Source organism: Magnolia sinica, chromosome 5 (assembly GCF_029962835.1).
Source record: "Magnolia sinica isolate HGM2019 chromosome 5, MsV1, whole genome shotgun sequence".
Classification (NCBI taxonomy): Eukaryota; Viridiplantae; Streptophyta; class Magnoliopsida; order Magnoliales; family Magnoliaceae; genus Magnolia; species Magnolia sinica.
Window position 1 is genome coordinate 99,613,944 of NC_080577.1, and position 24,336 is coordinate 99,638,279.

The 24,336-nt window shown below is 40.6% G+C and overlaps 1 protein-coding gene across 3 annotated transcripts in view; it reads left to right on the top strand.

Annotated features, from left to right (window-relative positions):
• The window catches only part of LOC131246420 (riboflavin biosynthesis protein PYRR, chloroplastic), a 37,161-nt gene that overhangs the window by 4,359 nt on the left and 8,466 nt on the right, over nucleotides 1–24,336 (top strand). For 2 of the 3 annotated variants that reach the window (XM_058246529.1, XM_058246530.1), the window contains 6 exons: nucleotides 512–611; nucleotides 769–894; nucleotides 1,008–1,321; nucleotides 5,225–5,344; nucleotides 21,480–21,725; nucleotides 23,850–23,975. In XM_058246529.1, the coding sequence (XP_058102512.1) occupies nucleotides 512–611; nucleotides 769–894; nucleotides 1,008–1,321; nucleotides 5,225–5,344; nucleotides 21,480–21,725; nucleotides 23,850–23,975 (1,032 nt within the window). Of the gene's footprint in view, nucleotides 1–511; nucleotides 612–768; nucleotides 895–1,007; nucleotides 1,322–5,224; nucleotides 5,345–21,479; nucleotides 21,726–23,821; nucleotides 23,976–24,336 lie in introns of all 3 variants that reach the window. The other variant, XR_009171365.1, reaches the window with a different exon arrangement.

The following is a 24,336-nucleotide window of genomic DNA, read 5'->3' on the forward strand; positions in this document are numbered from 1 at the left end:
AAGAGATAGAAATTTAGAAATATACCTGTGATTGATGTGTCTGTCTGGCACAAACCCACATAGAACAGCATGGTGGGTTGTACTATAGCCATAATTTATAATATTTATTAATTATTTTAAAAATAAATTTGTAATTATATTATTCCAAAAAATTATCGACCACCTTTAAATGGTTTAAAAATGTATCCAATTGACCAGTGATACAAAAGAAATTTTAGTAAGGTGCAGAAAACTTTATTTATGTCATAAGCAACCATGATTCTTCTTATGATGTTTTATGAATTATAATTATTTATTATACATCTTGTTTTATTTCTATTTAGTCCCAGTGTCAGTCTGATTGCATGAATCTGCATAAAAGCCTTTGTTTGTTGCCCTTGAGCATTGAAGTTCTTTTTGCTACTACCTATATTAGTACAAATGTTTTATCTCTTAGCTTTTGAAGCATCAGTATGATTGGTGTTATTCTTCCTTTTTATCTTCTCTAACATTTCGGCTATAAATATTGTAGGAAGCTTTAAAGTCCTGCATCTTAGTCAATGCTCCTTTATTATATAGAGCTGCTTCTCGAGTTCCCTTCTCTGTTCTCAAGTACGCAATGACCCTAGATGGTGAGCCTCATGGATTCCATCTATGTTTCTAATTGGATATCTTGACTAGGATGCAACATGAGTTGGTCATCTATGAGACTCCGACTTTGAAGATTCACACTGAAAGCGCAGCGCAATAACTCTTTGTTTACAATCTCTGTTTCTCGGGTGCTTGCAGGAAAAATTGCATGTAGCAGTGGACATGCATCATGGATAAGCAGCAAACTGTCTAGGCATCGAGTATTTGATTTGCGTGGTAGAAGCGATGCCATTATTGTTGGAGGAAACACTGTACGCCGTGATGGTATATTTCTTCTTTGAAAATTAGTCTTACTTTTTCCACAGTTGGATCTTGTGGTTCAAAATATCTGCTTAAGAGATTGTTATGTATCTCCCTCATTCACATTTTGATTTCAGATCCACGGCTAACTGCAAGACATGGAGGTGGTCATTGTCCTGTACGGATAGTAATGTCGCAATCGCTTAATCTTCCTGAAGTTGCAAACCTATGGGATGTGTCTGATGTATGCACAATAGTTACAACACAAAGGGGTGCTAGGAAGAATTTTCAGAAATTCCTTGCATCCAAAGATGTTGAAGTAGTGGAGTTTGATATCTTAAACCCTAGAGATGTCATGGAATATTGCTACGACCGTGGGTATCTTTCAATTTTGTGGGAGTGTGGAGGGTCATTAGCTGCGCCTGCTATTGCATCTGGTGTCATTCACAAGGTTTTTTCCCCCCTTTTATTTCATTTTCTAATATGAATTGATCTGATATACCTGTTGATACAGTTGCTAGTTTCCTTTCTCATTTTCTTTATTGTATATTTGTACCTAAGAGTGCTTTTTGTTATGTTATTTAAGATTTAAGCTGGAGTTTTCTGGTTTCATCTCTAGTTCTTTGCAAGAGACCTACTAGGCCTTTTTAGATCCTTTGCACCTTTGTAAAGTCATTGCCCATTATTGTAAACTTCCAACTGTATGAGCATCTATATGTTGACCTTCTCTCCATTTTTTTCAGTTTTCAACAATCTTCTTTCTAGCATTATTGTAAATTGCCTTCTATGCGCTTTTTAATCGTTTTACCATCCTGTTCTCTTTGGTCATCATTGTGGGCCTCAATATAGCATTGATGGCCTCCCTTTGTAACTGAAGAATCCATCCACGAATATGCTTGCATTCCTTCTACATCAATGAAGGATCCTGGGATCATTTAAAAATCATTTATTGCTTTACTTGTTCATATGTCCAATGACAATTAAGGTTGCGTGTTATATGGGTCTGGCCCCATGGCTCAGTGGTAGACAAACATCTGTTTCAACACCGAGAATGGGATTGAGTGTCCATGTGGTGTGGGGTTGTGTGTAAAAAAGAAGAAGGTTGCATGTTATATATAGGATGTCCTTCCATATTTCTTCATTCAATCAAGAATAATGGTAGGAAGCTGTTATCATACTCACACCGATTGATTTACTTATAGCCATTCTCCATTTCAAAAGTAGAAATGGTACACTTTTGTACTTCCTCTTTAATGGGAGACAACTATTTTATTACACAAGGAAAAGAAAAACTAGAATTGCAAGAGGCAGGGAATCCCTAGTCATTGATAATTTGAGCTGGATCCCTAACCTCACAATCCATCAATTACAATATTTCCCTCGCTATGGGGGTAAATGGAAGAAACGGAGAGAACCTCCCCCATTTTCAGAATTTCCTCCACCTATCTTTTTCATCTCCAAGGATACACTAGCAGAAAATGCCCATTTTTACATTTAGAAGAATCCACATAGTTGTAGCTTTGCATTTGCCTCCTTGTCTTGTCAATCGAAACTTTCCTCTGCATACAACTTACACTAGAGGATCTCTTCTTGTAAATGTGTAACACCCCGGCCCCTCCGGTAAGATATTGTCCGCTTTGCTGGCACAATGTCCACCTTCATGGCTTTCTTCTCGCAAGTGGAAGCGGTTAGCGAACCACCTGCAAGACGCGTCCTACCGGTAGTTCGCTAACCGCTTCCGCTGTGTAGGAACAAAACCGTGAGGGTGGACATTGTGCCAACCTGAAGCGGCCAATATCAATCTTTAATTGGAAAGATGCGTTTTACGGGTGGTTTGCTAATCGCTTCCACTTGTGAGAACAAAGCCATGAAGGTGGACATTGTGCTAGCCAAAGCAGATAATATCTTACTGGAGGGGTCGGGGTGTTACAAATGGTATCAGAGCGAGGGTGCTCTATCTCTCGAGGTGGGGTGAGTCCCTGCCCAGCTGGGTTGGTGACGAGCCAGCTGTCAAGGAGGTGGGTGTCTAGTCCCACATCGGAAAGGGAGAGCCTAAGATCTTGGTCTATATGTGGGGCTTCGACCTTAAGGGTAAGACGCGTTTTGCGGGTGGTTCGCTAACCGCTTCCACTTGCGAGAACAAAGCCGTGAAGGTGGACATTGTGCCAGCCAAAGCGGACAATATCTTACCGGAGGGGCCGGGGTGTTACAAAATGCCTCGTTGAGTTGTTGATAACTAATGCAAAAAGATATGAGCTCAATGCTTACCTTTGGTTTGAGCCTATAGTAATTGAAAAATTACTTGTTTGCCCACTGGATGTCCTCACATTTGTTACCGCGACCTTGTACATATCCGTAGTCATGTCAATATATCCTCTTAACGCTTCTTTCGTTCCCCACACCTACTAGATTATCTCTGTGGACTGTATTATATACTTTCTCCAAGTCAATAAGGACCATGTGGAAATCCTTCATGCTCTCCCTATATCTCTCCATTGAGTGGGAAAATAGGGTCAATAGTTGACATTCTGTGCATAAATTGAAATTGATTTTCTGATACATTCATCTCGTGCCTTTATCTTTGCTCAATCGCTCTCCCAAAGTTTCATAGTATGACTCACTAGTTTAACCCATGCTAGTTATTGAGCTATGTATATCTCCTTATCTTATTAAATAGGTACAATGATGCTTTTCTGCATCCACCTGGCTTTTTCTTTGATCTTACAAGCTTGTTGTACAGCTTTTTTCAACTAAAATAAACCAATATCTTGAATGTGCTTCTAAACCTCTACTAGTATGCCCTCTGGTCCTAGGGCATTTCCTGTTTTCATCTTTCTCAATGCTTCTTTCACCTCCTAATCCTAAGAAAGTATCGATGTTCTGCACCCTCATCTAAATTTATGGTTCCTTACAGTTCCTAATCTGTTAGAGCTGTCAACACTTTCGAGTTCTTGAAATAGCTTCTACATCTTTTTTTGATATCATCGCACTTAACCAATACCCTCTGGTCATCACTCTTAATGCATCTAATGTGATCTAGGTGGCAACCCTTCCTCTCGTTTACTTTTGCAAGTTTGAAGATATATTTCTCACCTTCTTTTGTTCCCAATCTATTATGTAGATCATCATGTCTTAAATTTAGCCTCACTATTTCTTAGTGTTCTTTTTGACGTTTTTATATTCTTCTAAAATTTTCTTTGTTTTTAGTTCCTTGCCAGGCCTTAAAAGATGATCGGTTTTCTCTTAATTGCCTTTTGGATCTCATCATTCAACCACCAAGTTTCCTTATACTAGTGGCTTTTCCCTCTAGATACTTCCAAAGCTTCTTTCACCACTTTCCTAACACACTTTGCCATCTCATGTCACATAACAATGATAACATTAACTTCTTCCTCAATATTCCACTTTCCTTCTTCTATCATTTTATTACTCCTTTAAATTCCATTATCTTGTTTTAAGACACCTATCAAATTCACTACATCTTCCCTCTCGTAACGTGAATATCTATAACTATTAGCCTATGTTGCTTAACTCTCTCTTGATATGACCTTGCAATCTTTACTTATGGATTTTTCAATCTTCATAAGTAGAAAGAACTCCATCTGGCTTGTATATGATGCACTTTTGAAGGTTATCTGTTCATTTCTCTTTTTAACTTTTATTTTTTATGCTAGAGCTAGATTGTATATCATATCAAAATCAAGCATAGCATCCCCACTCTAATTTTGTCTCACAAAACCATATCCTCAATGTACCTTTTCACTTCCACTACTATCTTTCCCTACATGAAAATTCAAGTCACCTCCTACATATATTCTCTTAATATGGGATTTCCTTGCATTAGTTCATCCATGTCCTTGAAGAATTGTTTCTTTATTCTATGCTTTAACCCTACATGCAGAGCATATGCACTAATGGCATTGATTATCTTATCTCCTAACACAAGCTTTATTAATAAAAGTCTGTCACGTACTCTCTTAACATCTGCAACTTTATCCTTTAAATTTTTGTCTGCCACTATCCCTATCCCATTTCTCTTATTATCCTTTGCTATATACTGGAGTTTATATCCATCTATTTGTCTAGTTTTTGCCTCTTTACACATGATCGTTGTCTTCATGCCATGCTCACTCTCATTCGTTTCATCAATCCTTCGTCAATCCTTCATCAATCCACTAACTCCACATTCTTACCAGTCAACATTCCTAAATTGCATGTTGCGAGACTAATTTCTGTGTACTCCAGTTTTTTCTTTTTGGTAAAATCTTCTTGTTTGCTTGCTGGGTGAGAATGCTAATATAAAGCTATCAACCTGTATTCAGGCCCTTGGTATTTATTCGATTTGTTGATGCAGGTGTTTGCATTTGTTGCCCCTAAAATTATTGGGGGAGAGAAAGCTCCATCTCCAGTTGGTGAGCTAGGGATGATCGAAATGTCACAAGCACTAGATTTAATCGATGTCTCATTTGAGCAGGTTGGTATTGGAATACTTCTTTATGCTGTTGTTTGTAGTAAATTTTAACTAAAATGTAAATCATATAGTACATAGTTTGCAATATATCATCTTATTGGATTCCAAATGGAATATGGATGAGCTTCTTTGGCGATCTCTTTGCTTCTAGTAATCCTGCACATTTTCTTCTCTTTTGTCATTATATCATGATGATTTTCTTATTGGATCTACGATGTTTATCCTAAGGTGTAGAGACCATTTCCAGACGTCCTTGCCAATCTAGGGGTGTGAGGCTCTCATCCCTACTAGAGATGCTAATATTCAATGAGTAAAATAACCTAACTTTTTCAGATATTGTAGCAAGCACATCGACATAGAGGATTTAAAAACATTTAATAGTAATCCCCATTTCCTGCAATTTTTTCCCTATTATGTTGTGCCCAATTGATCAAGTGGCAAAATATAAAAAAATGGATCTCTTTCTCCTCTCTGCAGACTTCATGGATAAACTTCCCTTAATATTTCAGAGGGGCTTGCCAAATCGGATGTCCTATCACTGCTCCATTATTTTAGAAATGGAGGAGAAATGGGGCCCTTGCCCATTCAAATGTGAGCCTTTTCTGCTTGAAGTAGATGGTTTCTCAGATCTAGTAAAAGAATGGTGGTCATCATTCTCAATCAACAGTGGAGCTGGCTTCGTTCTCTTTCAGAAACTTAGAATGCTCAAAAGCAAGATTAATGTATGGAACAAAAGATGTATTAGGGGCACGGGAAGAGAAACTTTCCAAAATTTTGAAAGAAATTCAAGCACTGGATATCAAAGAAGAGAGCAAGGGGATTTATCCCACGAAGAAAGAGCATGGCGGGAGATTTATAGGGCTAAATACAACGCAAGGCTTAGAGAAGGTGAAATCAAATGGAGGTAACGATCGAGGGCCCTATGGTTAAAAGTGGGAGACAAGAATACAAAATTCTCCATGTAATGGCAAGTGCTTGTGTACGATCAAACACAATCAAGGGGTGTCGGTTGATGGTGTAAGGGTGGAAGAAGAAGAAAATGTGTGCGTCTCAATAGTTAAGTATTACATGAACTCTTGTCCAAGGAAGATTGGAATTGGCCTTCTCTTGATAATCTTTATTTTGATTCTATCTCGGCGGAAGCAGCAGAAGTTCTCGAGTCTAAATTCTCAGAAGATGATATTTTGAAAGCCATTTCTAATCTTGGATGTGACAAAGCGCTCGGCCTGGATGGTTACGAAATGGCATTCTATCAGAAATTCTAGGAAGTTCTTAAGGAAGATGTGGCCAACTTTGTTAACGAATTCCATGAAATGGGATTCCTTCCAATAGAAATGGGTGCCACTTTTATTGCCTTAATTCCGAAAAAAGGAGTGGAAAGATTGAGGGATTTTTGGCCTATTAGCCTATTGGGCAGTCCCTACAAGATAGTCCCTACAAGATAGTTGCAAAACTACTAGCATCCATATTTCGGGAAGCTATCAATGAAGTCATCTCCAAATCGCAAGGGTCCTTTGTGATTGGCCAACAAATAGTGGACAACGTCCTCATAGCAAAGGAATGTGTTGGCTCTTGCCGTAGGAAAGAATCTAAAGGGGTAGTATGCAAATTAGATATAAAGAAAGCTTTTGATCATGTCGATTGGGAATTTCTCAATTATATGCTACGTCACCTGGGATGCAGTGTGAATTGGAGGTCGTGGATTCAAAGACGTGTTGAATCGGCAAAATTCTCAATTCTAGTGAATGGCTCCCCGAATAGCTATTTTGGGGCATCAAGAGGTTTGAGGTAAAGTGACCTGTTCTGATCATATCTTTTTGTGGTGGTCATGGAGGCTCTAAGCAAGTTGATCACAAAAGGACCGGAGCTAGGTCTAGTAAGTGGTTTTAGGGTGGCCAACTCTTTCTTTCAAATATCTCACCTTCAATACGCAGACGACGTGTTGCTTTTTTGCGAGGTCGATGAATCCAAGACATTAAACCTTTGTAAAATCATAATCTGTTTTGAGGCGGTCTCGGGGTTGAAGCTAAATATACACAAAAGTGAACTGCTGGGAGTAGGTTTGTCATCAAAAGAGGTTGGAGCTTTCATTAGCATCGTTGGTTGTGAGGTTGGCTCTTTCCCAACCACTTACCTGGGGTTACCATTAAGTCTAGGCAATCCATCCAAGCTAATTAGGGAGAAAGTTATAGAAAGGCTCGAGAGAAAATTATCATGTTGGAAACATAGATATTTATCATTGGGAGGGAGGTAAACACTAATTGAAGCAACTATGTCTAACCTTCTAGTTTACTTTGTCTTTATTCAAGTGCCCAAAAGCTGTTTTGAACAGACTGGAAAAAAAATAAGGTGGGACTTCTTATGGGAAGGGGTGAGTGACAAGCATAAATTTCATCTTTTGAATTGGGATGAAGTTTACAAGCCACAATGGTACGGAGGAGCCAGTCTACCATTATTGGGAGATATGAACCTAGCACTCCTGGGCAAGCCGGTTTGGAGATCCAGGATAGAAAAAGGCCGCTTGTGGAAGATGGTATTGGAAAGTAAATATGGGGTTCAAGAAGGTTCGTGGTGGACAAAAGACTTCGTTATGTAGGGCTTCATTCTTTTGGAAAGTTGTGGCTGCTATTAGACCCAAAGTATGGGAAGGTGTTGGTTTCACTTTGGGAAATGGCGAAGATATTAGGTTTTGGGAGGATATTTGGCTAGGAGACCAAAAGCTAAAGGAGGTATTCCGTAGATTAGTAGGGATCTCGGCTGAAGCAAATCTGAAGGTAGCTAGATGTTTCTCTCTCATTGGACAAGAGGTGGTGTGGGCCTCTCCATGCAGAAGGAATTTGCAAGACAATGAGGTAGTCGAACTCCTACAATTGTTGAGCATGTTGCGCATGGCACGTCCATCTCCTTCGTCTAACTCTTTGAAATGGCCAATAGATTTGGAAAATTCTTGGTGAAATCCTTCTACCGCATGATCTCCGGTGAACTTCATGACAACACGATTTGTTATACCGTTTTCTTTGGAGATATGGCACTCCCCCAAAGGTGGCAAGCTCTAACTTGGTAGGTGGGTAAAAACAGGGTTCTCACAGTAGACAACCTTCAGAAGAGGCATGTGATTCTCCCAAGTGTGTGCCTTTTATGTTTTGAGGATGAGGAATCAGTTCATCATCTATTCATCTGCTGTTTGTTTGTTAGAAAAATATGGTAGTTCTTTTTTAGCAAATTCGGCATTCATTGGGTCCTACCGGGCTCCATCGAATCTCTGCTTTTTGCATGGCATGGGAGAGGAACAGGGCAATGTTTGAAATATCGGTATCGCGCAATGTATCGCACTCGTGGGATACAGATACATATTGGTTATCGCACGGGATATATCATTTGTATTGCATAATTTATCGCACTTTTGGGAAACATGGGGAAACATTGGGAAAATTATTAAAATTTTCAATGAAATTTCAGGGATTATTAAAAAAGACTCTAATACATACTTTTAAATCATAAAATCTAAAAAAAGAAGTGAACATAATAGGTTTCCTTTATATAGGATCCTAAGCTATGCGCTGTTCGATTGAACTAAGACAACTATATTTAGTATCCATCCGTCCATCCATTTTTTCATATCATTTTTGGACATTATCCAAAAAATGAAGTAGATCCAATAATCAGGTGGACCGTACCATAGGAAACAATGGTGATTGACCATTAGTGGGCCACAAAAGTTTGGATCAAGCTGATAATTGTTTTTTCTCTTCATTTAAACTTATGTGAAGTTATCAACAGATTAGGTGCCTAATAAAATACAAGGAAAATCAAGGTACACCCTAAGAAGTTTTTAATGGTACCGTGTTCAACCATCACTCTTTCCTTGAGTATAGTCCACCTGATAATTGGATCTTCTTAATTCTTGGGATCATGTTGTAAGATGATTTGTAAAAACGGATGGATGGAGTGGATACAAAATACACACGTCAAGTTGAGCCCCATGGTAGGGGTTGTACGTTCTTGGGTGAGGCCAGGTTCTCACCTAATCCGCTCCTGGCAGCACACTGGATCTTATCGTACTGAGTAAACTCTGTTCCCACCATAAATGTATGTGGTTTATCCATGCTGTCCATTCGTTTTTTCAGCTCATTTTAGGGGTTGAGCACAAATTTGAAACATATCCAAAGCTCAAATGGACCATACCGCAGGAAACAGTAAGAATACTGATTTCCACTGTTGAAACCTTCCTAGGGCCTACAATGATGTTTATTTTTCATCCAACCTGTTCATAAGATCACAAAGACAAGAATGAAGGAAAAGAACAAATATTAGCTTGATCCAAAACTTCTTTGAGCCCCAAGGATTTTTCAACGTTAGACGTTTAATTCACACTGTTTTCTGTGGTGTGGTCCACTTGAGCTTTGGATATGCTTCATTTTTTGGGCTAAAACCATAAAATTATTTGGTAAAATAGATGGGCAGAGTGGATAAAATACATGAATTACAGTGGGCCCCACAGAGTTTACTCAGTATGCTATACTATGCAATCCGCTTCCCCCCACACTGGCAAGAAGAGCATTGACACTCCTGGAGCTTGAGTTGTACAGAAGGTTCAAAGTAATATGGGCCCCACTATAATTTATTTATTATATCTACACCATTCAACCATTTGGAGAGATCATTTTAGATCATGAGCCCAAAAATGAGTCATATCCAAAGCTCAAGTGGACCACACCACAAATAGCAGTGGGGACAGTGATTCTCACCGTTAAAACATTCGTAGGGCCCACCATAACTTTTATTTTCCATCCAATATGTTCATGAGGTCACACAGACCTGGATGAAGAGGAAAAACAAATATCATATTGATCCAAAACTTCCATAACCTCAAAAGGGTTTCAATGGTAGACGTTCAATCTCATACTGCTGCGTGCAGTGTGGTCCACTTAATCTTTGGATCTATCTTATTTTTTGGCTCAAGCCTTATGACGAGCTCGCCAAATGGACGAATGGTTTGGATATAATGCATACCTTATGATGGGACCCACAAAACTGGGTGACGTCAACACATTGGTCAGCTCAGTGGTGTGCGGTGCACTAGCCAACCCAAATTCTTATAAAAAGGGCTCGGACACCCTTTTTTTTGACGCAGAGAGGGTTCCAGCCTTTCGGAACCCTAAAATCTCTCCCAAATCCATGATTTCTCCGGATTTCACCCAAATATTCGGATTTCTCCAGATTTCTCCCAAAGTTCCTTTTTTTTTTTTTCCCGGCAAATTCCAGCCCAAATCCCCTTCTTCGTCGGCGGAAGTTAGATTTCTTTCGAAAGGTACTCTCTTAGGCAGATTGAGCAAGTAAGAGATTTTTTTTCTATATATATATAATTTTTTATTATATATTTTTGGAATTTCTGGATGGGATGCGGATGCGATGTCGCCAGATGTTGCGCGGCTATAGTCCTACGCAAAAATCTGCAATATCAGCCATTATTGTGCGATATATCGGCGTTATCTGACAATATTTTGTGATATATCGCACGATAAATGGAGGTTTGGCAGATTTTCAGTATTTTTCTGTATTTCTGAGGGGTTTCATATCGCCGACTGCCGATACTGATATTATCGGCCGTTATTATCAATATTATGAACACTAGAACGGGGATATCAGGGAAAAGGATATGGCAGCATTTAAGTTTGCTAGCCAGAATTTGGGCCATATGGTTGGAAAGGAATCGGCAGTGCTTCGAAAACAAATCCCTCATATTGTCAAAGGATTGCATACTGGCTGCTGATTTAGTCAAAGATTGGGTTGCTGATCTATCAGCTTTGTAGCAGTTTCCAGCTTGCTAGGCTGCTTCCTTTTAGTTTTTAGTTTTTTTACTCTCTTTTCTTTTTGTATATTTTTGGCCTATGGCCTTTTTATAATAATATTACCTTTCCTCAAACTTTAATTTCCCCGAACTATCACCAGAAAGGGCTTATCTGCAGTTAATCCTGTTCTAATTATACCATGGAAACAAAGGCCTAGGTGATGCTTGAATCAGGTTTAGGGAATAACCCTGGCCAAATAGCATGCTGTTTTTATTTATTTATTTATTTATTATTTTAATGATTTGTTGAGGTTATATAGCATTTCATCTCATCAAGAGGCGACCATTTCCCAATGCTTCAATTTTTGGGGAACTTGATGACATGGTTTTGTTGATTTTGTAGAAACCTTATTGAGGAGGAGATTGAGGATTTTGTTGGACTACAATAGAGAACTCCGTATACCGGCAGGTGGCAATAGATGTTTGAAACCTCCAACACATTCATAGTATTTGAAATCACACATGTTATCACACATTCGAAAATGGAAAATATTGTTGGACATATTAGGAAATATCCCAAATATCATATAAACTTTCGCAATTTGAGGGAAGCTTTGGGGAAACTATTCGAAGTTGGTTGTCAATGGAGCTTTAGGGGATGCTAGAAACCCATAATTATACATAGAGGTGTACATGAGTCGAGTTAGCTCGTTAGCTCGCTCGGATTGACTCGGAAAAGCTCGACTCGACTCGGATTGAAACTATGTTCGAGCCGAGTCAAGCCAGTTTTATTGAGCTCGAAACTTTTCGAGTCGAGTCCGAGCTGGACCTAGCTCGACTTGACTCGACTCGGTATTGAGCTCAAACTCGACTCAGTTCGGCTTGATCAACTCGGATCGATTTTTGAGTTAGTATATATAAAAAAATCGGACGCCCAAAATAGGTTTAAAAAAAAACCCTAATCCCCTAGTGCCCTCCTCTCGGCTATTCGCCCAACCCTAAAAACCCTAACCCTAGCTCGAACTCGACTCTCTTTAGTGCCCGAACGACCGGCGACCAGTACCACTCTCCTCTCCTCTATTTCTCGCCGTTCTCCAGCGCCCGTCAATGATGTTGCTCACCAAGTGTTTGATGAAATGACTCAATGCAGTATGGTTGGTGGCAAGGAAGGTATGTTTATTAGTATATGAAACAAATACCCTTTTTTTTTTCTTGATTTTTATGTTGCTTGGAAGGTGTTTGATGAAATACCTGTAAAACCACTGCTGATGTTTTACATACAGTGAGATTTTGAAGGTGCAGTCCATGTGTTTGTGAAAATGCTGCACAGGCGAACTTGGCTTGATCTTGGCTCAAACTCGGCTCGAACTGGCCTGAGTTGCTGACCGAACCGAGCCGAGCTGGCCAGTCAGGCTCGAGGACCGAGCCGAGCCGAGTTCGAGTTGGGGTTAGCAAGTGGCCGAGCCGAGTCAAGCTGTGCCTAGGTCGACTCGGTTCGACTTGTCTACACCTCTAATTATACACTTATAAATCAAAACATTAAAAAAATGCATAAATTCCATCATTTAGGGACAAAACTGTGTGGTAGGCAGCGTTAGCTAATTTATGCATTCTCCAAGTAGATGTTGTTTATCATATTTTTCAGTATTTAAAAAGATGCTATGGATGTGATGATTTTCTATTTCAACCATGATCTCATACACTAATATTGATTGGGCTAGGTTATATAATCACAAAAGATCTACAATTGGATATTGTACTCTAGTTAGTGGTGATCTTGTTGCATCTCATGTGAAAGAGTATGGAACAACTAGTTGCTAGTCAAACTATTTTTGAGACCGATCGTCGCGCTATGGGCAATGGGGTTTGTTACCTACTTTGGTTGAAGACCCTGTGGACAGAGTTTGGTGTTCCTATTAATCTTCCAGTGACCGTGTGACACTTAAATTTCTCCATAACTTCATCCCATAGATTTTAGCTGGTTTTCTAAGTAAAGAGGGAAGCGTAGGCATTTATCACTAGGAGGGAGTCTAACTTTAATTAAGTTGGCTAGGTTGAATCTTCCAATTTATTTTATGTAGCTAATCAAATGTCCAAAATCAATGTTGATCAAGTTGGAAAATATTGGTAGGGAGTTCTTGTGGCAAGGAGCGGAAAAAAGGCATAATTTCCATCTTATGAGATGGGAGGAAGTGTGCAAGCCATGGGAGCAAGGGGGAGTTGGGTTAAGGAGTTTGGAGGTTATGAATTTAGCTTTACTAGTTAGGTGGGTTTGGAGGTTTGGGGTGGAAGAGGGTAGCTTATGGAGGGAGGTGGTGGGCAAAAAATGTGTGGTTGAAGAGGGGGGATGGTGGACTTGGTCATTGTCGTTATATAGGTCCTCATACGTTTGGAAATCAGTGGCTTGTTAACAAGAAAATATGGGTAGGGGTAGTCTTTTCATTTGGAAATGGGTTGTAGATGAGATTTTGGGAGGAGATGCGTGGGTGATAAAAAAATGAACGAGTTATTTCCTAGGTTAGCAACGCTATCGAGTGAGGCAAATGTTTGGGTGGCAAGTTGTTTTAATATGCAAGGGGAGGAAGTCATTTGGGCTCCCCCATGCATAAGGAGTTTAGGTGATGATGAGTTTGAGGAATTAATCAATTTGCTAAAGCTATTATCCAAGGTTTGGCCGGTGATAGAAGAACTAGATTCTTGATCTGGATTGATAACTAGTAAGAGCCTTGGATTGACCCCCAAAGTTAGACTTAGCTCCCTGAGGAGTAGTCTTAGCATTGGAATCTCGAGAGTCAAATCGCCTCCCAAATTGCGTCTTGAGGTACTGCTTGATGTCTAGCACCACTTGGTGCATTTGTTCTAGGGTGCTGATATTGTGGGAGAGAAGTTCTCGCTGAATGTCGACTTGGGGGCTCGTTTTAAATCGAGAAAGAGTTATCATCAGGTCCTCAATATCACATCGCATCATGTATTCTTCAAACTTAGCGATGTAATCTGACACAAGCATGGTCCTTTGGCGAAATGATTGCCACAGATCCATAAGCCTTTGATGATACGAGAGGGGAAGATATTTTTCTTTCAACATTTCTTTCATCTCTTCCTAGTGTGCTACTGGCGCACCCTTGAATGTTTCAATCTTTCGCTCAGTGTTAGTCCAAAACAAATTGGCCTGGCCCACCAATTTCATCTTAGCAAACCTTACATGATGGGTATTAGACATGTCATACCACTCAAAGTAGTGATCCATGTCTGCCATCTAGTCAAGGAATGCTTTGGGGTGATGCAGGACATGAAATTCAAGTATGATGTGCAAGATTTTCAGGCTTTAGATCACACTAGTTTAGAAACAATTACATAAAATTCCACATCCCACACAAAAGTTCAAACACTCAATCAAGGGGAATCTTATGCGGATCCAGCCTACACATGCTAGGGTTGGATCAATCAAAATTATAGACCAAACAAGAATCAAAAGAGGGTAAATTCATCCACACATGCACGTAAATAATTCCCTCAATCTAAGGGATTCAGAAATTTCAATTCGGGGAACTCTAAGGTTGAAGAAAGGGCATAAAATTGAGGATTTGAATAATTTAGGGTTAGGTTTAGGGATTTTGGGTGAAAGAGGAGTGAAAGAGAGGAGAGAGACGAACCAGAAAAGTACCGCACGTGTGGATAATAGTAATGGCCCAGACGCATGTGCGTGTGATCCCGGCCGCACGTGTGTGGGACCCACTATTTAGAAAAAGGCTAGCTTGGCCTTGGTCGGCTAGGGGTGGACTCCAAAACTCTCAAATTTCAGCTTAATCCGATGCACGGTTTGTGCGTGGTGCTCCGCCGAAGTTTCAGCCCTCCTGCAGGGCCAGATTCTGGAAATTTGCTGTAGAGAGAAAAACGACTGCAATAGAGGATGGATTTGAAGCGTAGATGATTGTAGGAGGAGAAATATGGATGGAAGAAGGTGGGGGCGAATCAGGATAGGTGTGGCTTCGCACCACGGTAGTCAGCCCTTCGAGGAAGGGAGGGTTTCACACCCAATTAGATTTCCACAACTCAGGAACTCAGAGGAGTAGAAAAACGTAGGAATTTTTATTAATTTTTAATGAGAAAAAAAGACCACAAGGGGTGCCTATTTATAATAAAACCCTATACCCCAAAACTCACGCCATGTGCGCAACCTATTACTTGGAGACGGAGTAATAAAAAATAATAATTAATCAAAGCAATCTAAACCGTCCATGATATTCCTAATAACAATAATAAATAAAACTCGAAGTACTAGATTAATTAGAATAGTGGGCCACGATCATGGGAACCCATGGTGGGATTCACATGACTATCGGGTCCACTCCAACAAACCAAAAAGCAGTCCTCTAACTAGGAGCCCCTCCCTGGACATCGTCATCGATTCAGATCGATGGCGGGGCCCTCCTTGCGTATGTGCGTAGGGGGCGTGCGTGTGCGTGTGATGTCTCCATTAACTGTCCTCGGCTGCGAATATTTCGCCATTGGCGAAACAAAACTCCTGAACCGCTTCAAGATGTTAGGATCAAGTCATTGAAGCTCCTCCTCAGTGAGCCACGTACTGTCTGAAGCTGGGCGTGACTGCCACTTAACCGGGTACTTTTGAAACCCGCCGTCCGACGTGGATATTATCTGATGGTCCAGAATATTCTCTATCTCCCCTCTGGGTGTGGGAATGATAGGTATAGGAGGTAGAGGCTGGGAAAATGGGTTGGGAAGGGTGGGTATGGGAGGTAGAGGTGGGATGATGGGTCGGAAAGGGTAGGTATGAGAAGTAGAGGCTGGGAAGATGGGTAGGGAAAGGGCCATGGATTAAGGGAAAAGTTTGGGGAATCAGGATGGTTAGGCGAAAGGCTAGACAATGCATCGGTGTCCCCCTGAAATGCAACTAGATCCTCCACATTGAATGTGGAACTAATTTCCATGGAGGGTGGAAGATCTACCACAACGCATTGAATGGTCCAGCGCTACGCGCGTGTAATTTACAAATGGCTCCCTGAGGGTACCGCTCTAGCCCGATGCTGACCATCGCAGAGTCCCTTACATTGAATTCATTGAAACGTTTATATCGGTCTGCAGAAAGTGTGTAATGTTCATTACTAGTCATGATCTTCTGCTTGATTTCTTGATGCCATGAATGAATGTAATGCACAAGGGACTTTGCAGACTCTGATGTCCTATGGGATAGTGACATTGGGACAAGATCGATAGGCTTCCTAGGAACAACATAAAAATGTGGCTTTATATGACCCAAACTGAATAGGAACAAGACAACGACGCCAACTATCGGTATTATTTGTTTGTGTAAAGGCGCAACACACAACTGCAAGGGTTGTAGACACTTGCACTCCCTCTTCTTCATCACTAGGGGCTTCTATTGGTTCATATTGTTCCTCCTGACTGTTACTTTCTGGGTGCACTACTTCTACTTGCCCATCAATAAGGAACACCTTGGTGCCCTCTCTCGTGCCACACTGGTGGGCAAAGTGACCAAACCCTTGACACCTAAAACACCTCGTTGCTCCATTCTTATGCGAGCTAGACCCGATAACCTCTTTACCCTTATCATCCTTGGGCTGGCACTAAAAACTGTTGGAAGGTTTGTCTTGGTATCCAGTGCTAGGCTTAACCTCAGAAGGGTTGATCTTAGTGCTAGAATCGTGAAAATCAAACCGCCTTCCCACAAGTGTTTTGAGGTATTGCTCGACCTCTAACATTACTTGATACAACTGTTCAATAGTATCTGTCTTTGGCGAGCAATTCTCTACTAATATCAATATGGAGGGCCGTTTTAAATCGAGTAAGGGTGAGTATGGGATCCTCATCAACTTCACACCTGGTCAAGTACTCTTTGAACTTCTCAATGTATTTAGCCACACTCATGGAACCTTGTCGTAGAGACTGACATTCCTCAATCAACCGTAGGCGATAAGAGAAAGGGAGGTACTTCTCCTTTAGTGTTTCTTTCATTTCTCCACAATGGACTATTGGGGGCTCCCTCGCTCTTTCTTTTTTTCGCCCTACAATAGCCCAAAACCTCTTTGCTTGGCCCACAAGCTTCATCTTGGCGAATTAGACTCGACGAGCATCCGACATGTCATACCACTTCAAATAGTGGTCCATATCCGCCAGCCAGTCTAAAAAGGCTCTAGGGTCCAAGTGGCGATTAAATGTAGGGGCATCTACTCTAACTCCTTTGAGGAGTTGCGCATTTGGGTCATATTGTTCATGATGTCCCTCGCGGGGTGGGTGCACGGGTGCGTGCCCATAACCAATTCCTTGGCCACCTCCATTCCTTGGTCTAACCTCCTGATCACCTGCCCTGGCGGAGGTTTCTAGTTGGGTAATGCGCACATCAAGCTGTTCAAAGCGTTGGTCCACACGTTGTTCCAAGCGCTTACCCAAAGACTCAAACTGCTGGGTCAGCTTGTTCATTGACTCTTGCAATTGCTCCATGTTTAGTGTAGGGTGCAAGCCAAAACCACGACCCGTATATGTGGGCATACACCCACTAACTCAATTAAAAGACCTTCTAATACGACTATATGCGTCTAAATGGGGCTAAATGATCTTATAAGACTCTATATGAGGGAAACTACACAACGCTACGAAAATTTAGCAATATAGTTGTCAAAATAAAGGGATAACAGAAATTTCAGCTATGTGAATTGCTAACTTTCTTATAACAAAAATTTCAGCAGCTTATATCAAGAATAATGGACCTCTAAACAGCTCTATATGATGAGACTTAATGCATAATGGACATAAACAAACTAAACCCTAAACATGCAATGCATCCCCCTACAAGAACCTTAGGCTTTGATACCAAATTTGATGCAGGACATGAAATTCAAGTATGATGTGTAAGATTTTCAGGCTTTAGATCACACTAGTTCAGAAACAATTACACAAAATTCCACATCCCACACAAAAGTTCAAACACTCAATCAAGGGGAATCTTATGGGGATCTAGACCTACACATACTAGGGCCGGATCAATCAAAATTATAGACCAAACAAGAATCAAAGGATGGTAAATTCATCCATGCATGCACAGAAATAATTCCCCCAATCCAAGGGATTCAGAAATTTCAATTCGGGGAACCCTAAGGTTGAAGAAAGGGCATAAAATTAAGGATTTGAATAATTTAGGGTTAGTTTTAGGGATTTTGGGTGAAAGAGGAGTGAAAGAGAGGAGATAGATGAACCAAAGAAGTACCGCACATGTGGACAACAACAATGGCCCAGACGCACGTGTGTGTGATTCCAGCCGCATGTGTGTGGGACTCACTATTCAGAAAAAGGCTAGCTTGGCCTTGGTTGACTAGGGGTGGACTCCAAAACTCCCAAATTTCAGCTCGATCCGATTCACGGTTTCTGCGTGGTGCTCCGCCGAAATTTTAGCCCTCCTGCAGTGCTAGATTCTGGAAATTTGTTGCAGAGAGAAAAACGACTGCAATAGAGGATGAATTTTAAGCGTAGATGATTGTAGGAGGAGAAATATGGATGGAAGAAGGTGGGGGCGAATCGGGATAGGTGTGGCTTCGCACCATAGTTGTCAGCCTTTCGAGGAAGGGAGGGTTTCACACCCAGTTGGATTTCCACAACTCAGGAACTCAGAGGAGTAGAAAAACGCAGGAATTTTTATTAATCTTCAATGAGAAAAAAAAAGACTACAAGGGATGCCTATTTATAATAAAACCCTATACCCCAAAACTCGCGCTATGTGCGCAACCTATTACTTGGAGACGAAGTAATAAAAAATAACAACTAATCAAAGCAATCTAAACCGTCTGTGATATTCCTAATAACAATAATAAGCAAAACCCAAAGTACTAGATTAATTAGAATAGTGGGCCACGATCATGAGAACCCTTGGTGGGATTCACATGACTATCGGGTCCATTTCAACAAACCAAAACACAGTCCCCTAACTAGGAGGCCCTTCCTGGACGTTGTCATCGATCCAGATTGATGGTGGGGCCCTCCTTACGTACGTGCGTAGGGGGCGTGTGTGTGCGTGTGATGTCCCCATCATGGGGTCCAGGCGACCATCAAAATTTGGCGCATCTACCTTCACGCTCTTCATGACTCGCTCATCTGGATCATAGGGGTCATAGAACTCTCTCTGAGGTGCTTGAAAATGCACACCACCACGGCCTCGTCCACGTCCTCTAGTAGGACCTACGTCAATATGCACTAGGCCTCCCGCTTGGGATTGGCCATCCTCCCTGGTGTTGAGGTTGGCTTGTAGAGGTCTCTATCTGTTCTAAACGGTTATTTTGGGCTGCCAGTTGATTACTGTTGGCTCTACCCTGTGCCTATATTGTTATCAGACGGGTGTTCATAGTTTGAATGAGCTCGGTGAGTTGTTCTAGATTCATCGTGGGGTGAAGACCAAATCCACCTCCAGATTGCGTGGGCATGCACAGGGAAAGCCTAATGTGAGGGCTCTATATCACCCCATATGATCCTAGACAACTCTAAATGACCCTAGATGACTTTATATGATCAAAGGAACACTTTTCCCTAAAATTCCAGCAATGTAACCAATGAAACGACTCGGTATCCAGAAAATTCAGCAATATAAATTGCTAAATAACTAATACCAAAAAATTCAGCGGTGTGCATATGGGAATAACTAACTCTAAAACACCACAATATGATGAATGACACTACGTATGATGATGAAAAACTATAACCTAAATATAAGATGAAACTACCCTATGTTAACCTAGGCTTTGATACCAAAATTCGATGCAAGACAATGCTTTTCTACCCTAGGATGATAATAAAAATCAGATTCTAGTTGATGTGATGTGAGCAAGAACAATTAAACTTCAATAACTACATGCAAATCCAAATAATAACAAATTGAAATTATGCTAAATCTTAGGCTAATACATGCACGACGTTAGGAACTAATAAGAGATTGGAGAATTTGGTCCCAATGGAGTTGAGAAACTCCACATTAATACAGGGTTATGCCATAAATCAAAGGGACTCACTAGTTCCCTAAAGGAATTATGTGTAGGTTAAAGTATATTTTGAAATCAGTTTAGGGATTTGAAGGAAAAGAGGGAAAACTGAAATTAGGGTTAGGGATCTTGGGTATAAAGGGGAATTTGGGGATTTAAGGTTAGGGTTTTCGATTTTTTTTTATTTAATTAAATTTTTTTTTTTTTAAATAATTTTTGGGGGTGGGGTTGATTAGGGTTTTAGGGTTAGGGATTTTGGCCTAAGAGGGATGGGGAAACAAAGGGGAACAAGGGTGATTCAATGGGGCAGCCGCATGTGGCTGGTTGTGTGTGTTTGGGAATGGGTCAAGGAGATGGGTGCGTGGGTTAGTGGGGAATGAGAGAGGAATGGGTTAACGTTAATGGATTGAAGAATAACGAAAAAGAAAAGAAAGATGGGAGAAGAAAAGATTAGGAATTATGGAGAATACCTCATAGGAATGAAGAGAGAGAAGTTTGTGAATTCACACCATGTAGTGGCCTTGGATTCACCAAGGCAGGCTTCACACCTATACCAATCTCATAGAGAATTCAAATAGAAAGAGAACGTTTTTATTATTTTTTATATATTCAATATGCTTCATAGAAAGAAAGAAAAAAAAAAAAAAAACCGTTTGGGAGGGAGCATATGCGGCTTTATAGCCTTTTGGGGCCACAATGACCAAAATGCCCTCTCAATTCTTTTTGTTTCCAACTATGTCTCATCTCTCAAATAATGTAATAAAACCCAAAATAAAAGAAAATAACCACAATATATGTAATCCAAGCAACTAAAATAACAAAGTAATGCAAAATCCTAAAATCTATAATGGCCCATGATGATGATGGCCTGCGATCAATGGTACGTTCAAGTCATCCATGCGGTCCGATCGTCGTGTCCATCAAATCCAATGGTCTAAATGTCCTTCTCTAGCAGCCCACATGTATCTTCCCAGTGTGGGGTCTTCCAGATGCGCGTACATGCCATGTGAGGTCTTCAAAACAGGTATTCGCCAAGCCACAGAGAGACTGGGGCCTCTGATACGTGCGTAGAGGCGCACGTGATGTGATGTCCCCATCAACAGGCTACTAGAGACGAATTCCTTGGCGAATGTTTTAGTTGAAGGTTCTTAAACATTTTCTTTGTATTAGATGTTATCATCCATTCCTTGATCAAAAGTTGTTTCTTCTTGTTCCTTATTATTATTTTCATTAAAATTTCATTATCTATAAGAAAAATGGCTTGTTCAGTATCACATGCATGCTTAAACTTCTGTGTCCTATTTCTACAGAAAAATGAGGTACTGATTGTGGTTCATTGTCACAGATTGGGCCAGACATGCTTATCAGTGGCTATCTTCAGCCCATTCCTGACCTGTCACCTGTAATCCCATCTGTTAATGAGACTTCGGCAATAGATCCAACCATTGCACCTTATGAGGCGAGAACCATATTCTTTTACAAAACATGGGATCCATATGGAGCATTTTCAAACTTCTCTCCTCATCCTTTGTGCATGCCTGATGGAGATGGTGGTTATGCCAAATGGCCCAGTGTGGAGCATTATTATCAGGTTAATTTTGTCTCTTTGCATACATTGATAGGCAATTGAACATTTTAAAGTGTCTAACAACTATTCTTATTTTGTTGCACATGCATGGACAAGCGCGCGCACACACACACAGGGATGATGTCAGGCAGGCAGCCAGTCATTGTGCTTTGGACAAGCAATGATGAGGATTCCTGTTTTTGGTGAAACAGGAGACAGGGAATAGATATGTCTATATGTGTGTGTGGGCACAATTAGCTGTTTTTGACTAAATGAGAGACAAAGGCCACACTTCTTGGCCCCACCCATAACACATGAATGGCTGTATGGGACCCAAAACAGCTCTGTATCACCACTAATATTGGTGGTAACGGTACTGTTTGAGCCTGCACACACATGCACATGAACACACACAAACGCACATGAACACTCACACAAACACACATGCGCACATGCACCCATGAATGCACTAACTCGCACAGGAATGCACACATATGGACACGAATGTGCAGATGTACACATGCTCACGCACGCTTTCACGCACACATGTACATACTCACACACGTATATCATCATAATCATAAAAGTCTTATCCCAACGAAACAGGTTGGCTTCACAAATCCTGTTCCACTATTCCACTCCAGGAAGGTCCATAACGTCACTTAAAACCACTGATAGACACACACACACATGGGTTGGCTGCACACAAATCCTGTTCCCCCGTTCCACTCTGGGAACATCCATAACTTTAGTTAAACCTTTGGGTGCACATACATCACCATCGTCATCATCATCAGACCCTTATCTCAACTAATTGTGGTCAGGCACATGAATCCTGTTATGCCATTCCACTCTTTTACGAACCATATCCTCAGGACATATTCATGGCCTCTGGTTAGTGTTTCACAAAGAATGTGAGTTCTCATGATTATATTTATGTAATGAGATCTAGTTCACATTGGTGGTGGAAGTTTTTGTCCTCCTAAGTCCTAAGTTTATAGTGCCATTTGTGTATGGTGATCCAAACTGTTCATTCATTGCATGGTAGCCATGTATTCATTATAGACGCCAAGTCACAGTGACTTTACTACATCGATTATATCTGATGAGTGATTTTTGCATTACTTTCTTCACACAGTTAGGACCGTCTGAGCACTGTGATGTTTGGCCTAATGGCCCATCTATGAAGCTTTAAGATGAATGGATGGATGGTTTGGATAATCATACATATGTCATTTATACAATATTTGCATCCCTACACACATGCATACAGATAGATTCATAGAGATATAGTCACACACACACACACACCCAACTTGTGAGAATGGACACCTACAGCCCATTGCATGGCAAGCTTTCCATCCTACCAGCCTTGGATCCTTTGATGTCAAAGGACTTCAAAATCCAACCCAAATCTTAAGGGAGTTCATGCATGTTACCATGCAATGGTTTGTAGGTGGACAGTTCTTGTATATGTGGTTAAGCTAGCAGTTTCTCCAAAGCTTTAAATGACACGTGGGGCCACCATCCATTTAGACTATCCATTCATTCCATATAACTATTGACCTCATGATGCAAAAGTCACACTGTAGCATATAATCATAACCATTTGATTAGTAGCATGAAAAATGGTCAGTTAAGATGAGCAGTGAAAAATCATTGAAAAAAATAATTCCAATATAATCTTGAATCATTATATTCAGTAGGCCCCATAATGGATTGCTCATAATTCAAAGCAGCACCTTGGTCAGATGATGCTCACTGCCCAATCTATGGCCCACTAAATGGACAGTTAGTACATTTACCAAAAAAAAGAAAAGAGTGAGAAAGGTTATTATAGAATGACAAACATCCGAAGAGTTGGGATCATCCGATTGGTGTAATTATTGCAACAGTTCTGCTCCTATTGGTATGGAACAAATAGACAGCTAGGATGAGTGTCCGACATGTCACTAGAAGTTTTGGAGACATCGCTGATGTCCCCATGATGGTGGGGGACAATAGCATTCACCATATATTTATATTTTGCGTCATTATCCCTTCAAAATATTTCGATGTTACAAGTCATTTCTGTAGCTAGTGATGCTCTTAGTATCTTCTAACATTTCTTGCATGGCCAGCAAGTGCTGAAGAAGTCCCATATCGCAGGCACATAAGTTCGTTGGGGTACATGACCCTATGGCCAGAGATTGTGTTGAGCAAATAAAGTCTGCAAAATGTCCAGAAGAAGCAGCACGCATAGGGAGGAGTATGCAGCGGAAACACCCTGAATTGGTATGGCTATATCCATGGATAATCAGTACTCTTCACAATCATATGCTGCAAACATGAAATGCCCTGTTTTTAGGTAGACTTTGGTGAAATGTGGCTCTGCTCCTAGTCCCATATGAATGGACTGTAGCCTGCATCTTCCAGCCAGTTTTTTGTTCATTTTCGTTGCATAATAAGCCCAAGGGAATCTTTAACTAGAAATGGCAGTAGTACCTTTTTAATTTTTATTTTTCCGTTTCTCATACTTTTCTTTTTCTGAAATAACCAAAAGTTTCTTAATATTATGATGACCTTAGTTTTTTAAATCTGGGAGATGAATGATTTTACAAAATTAGATACATTTTCAAGAAAGAAAGAAGAAAAG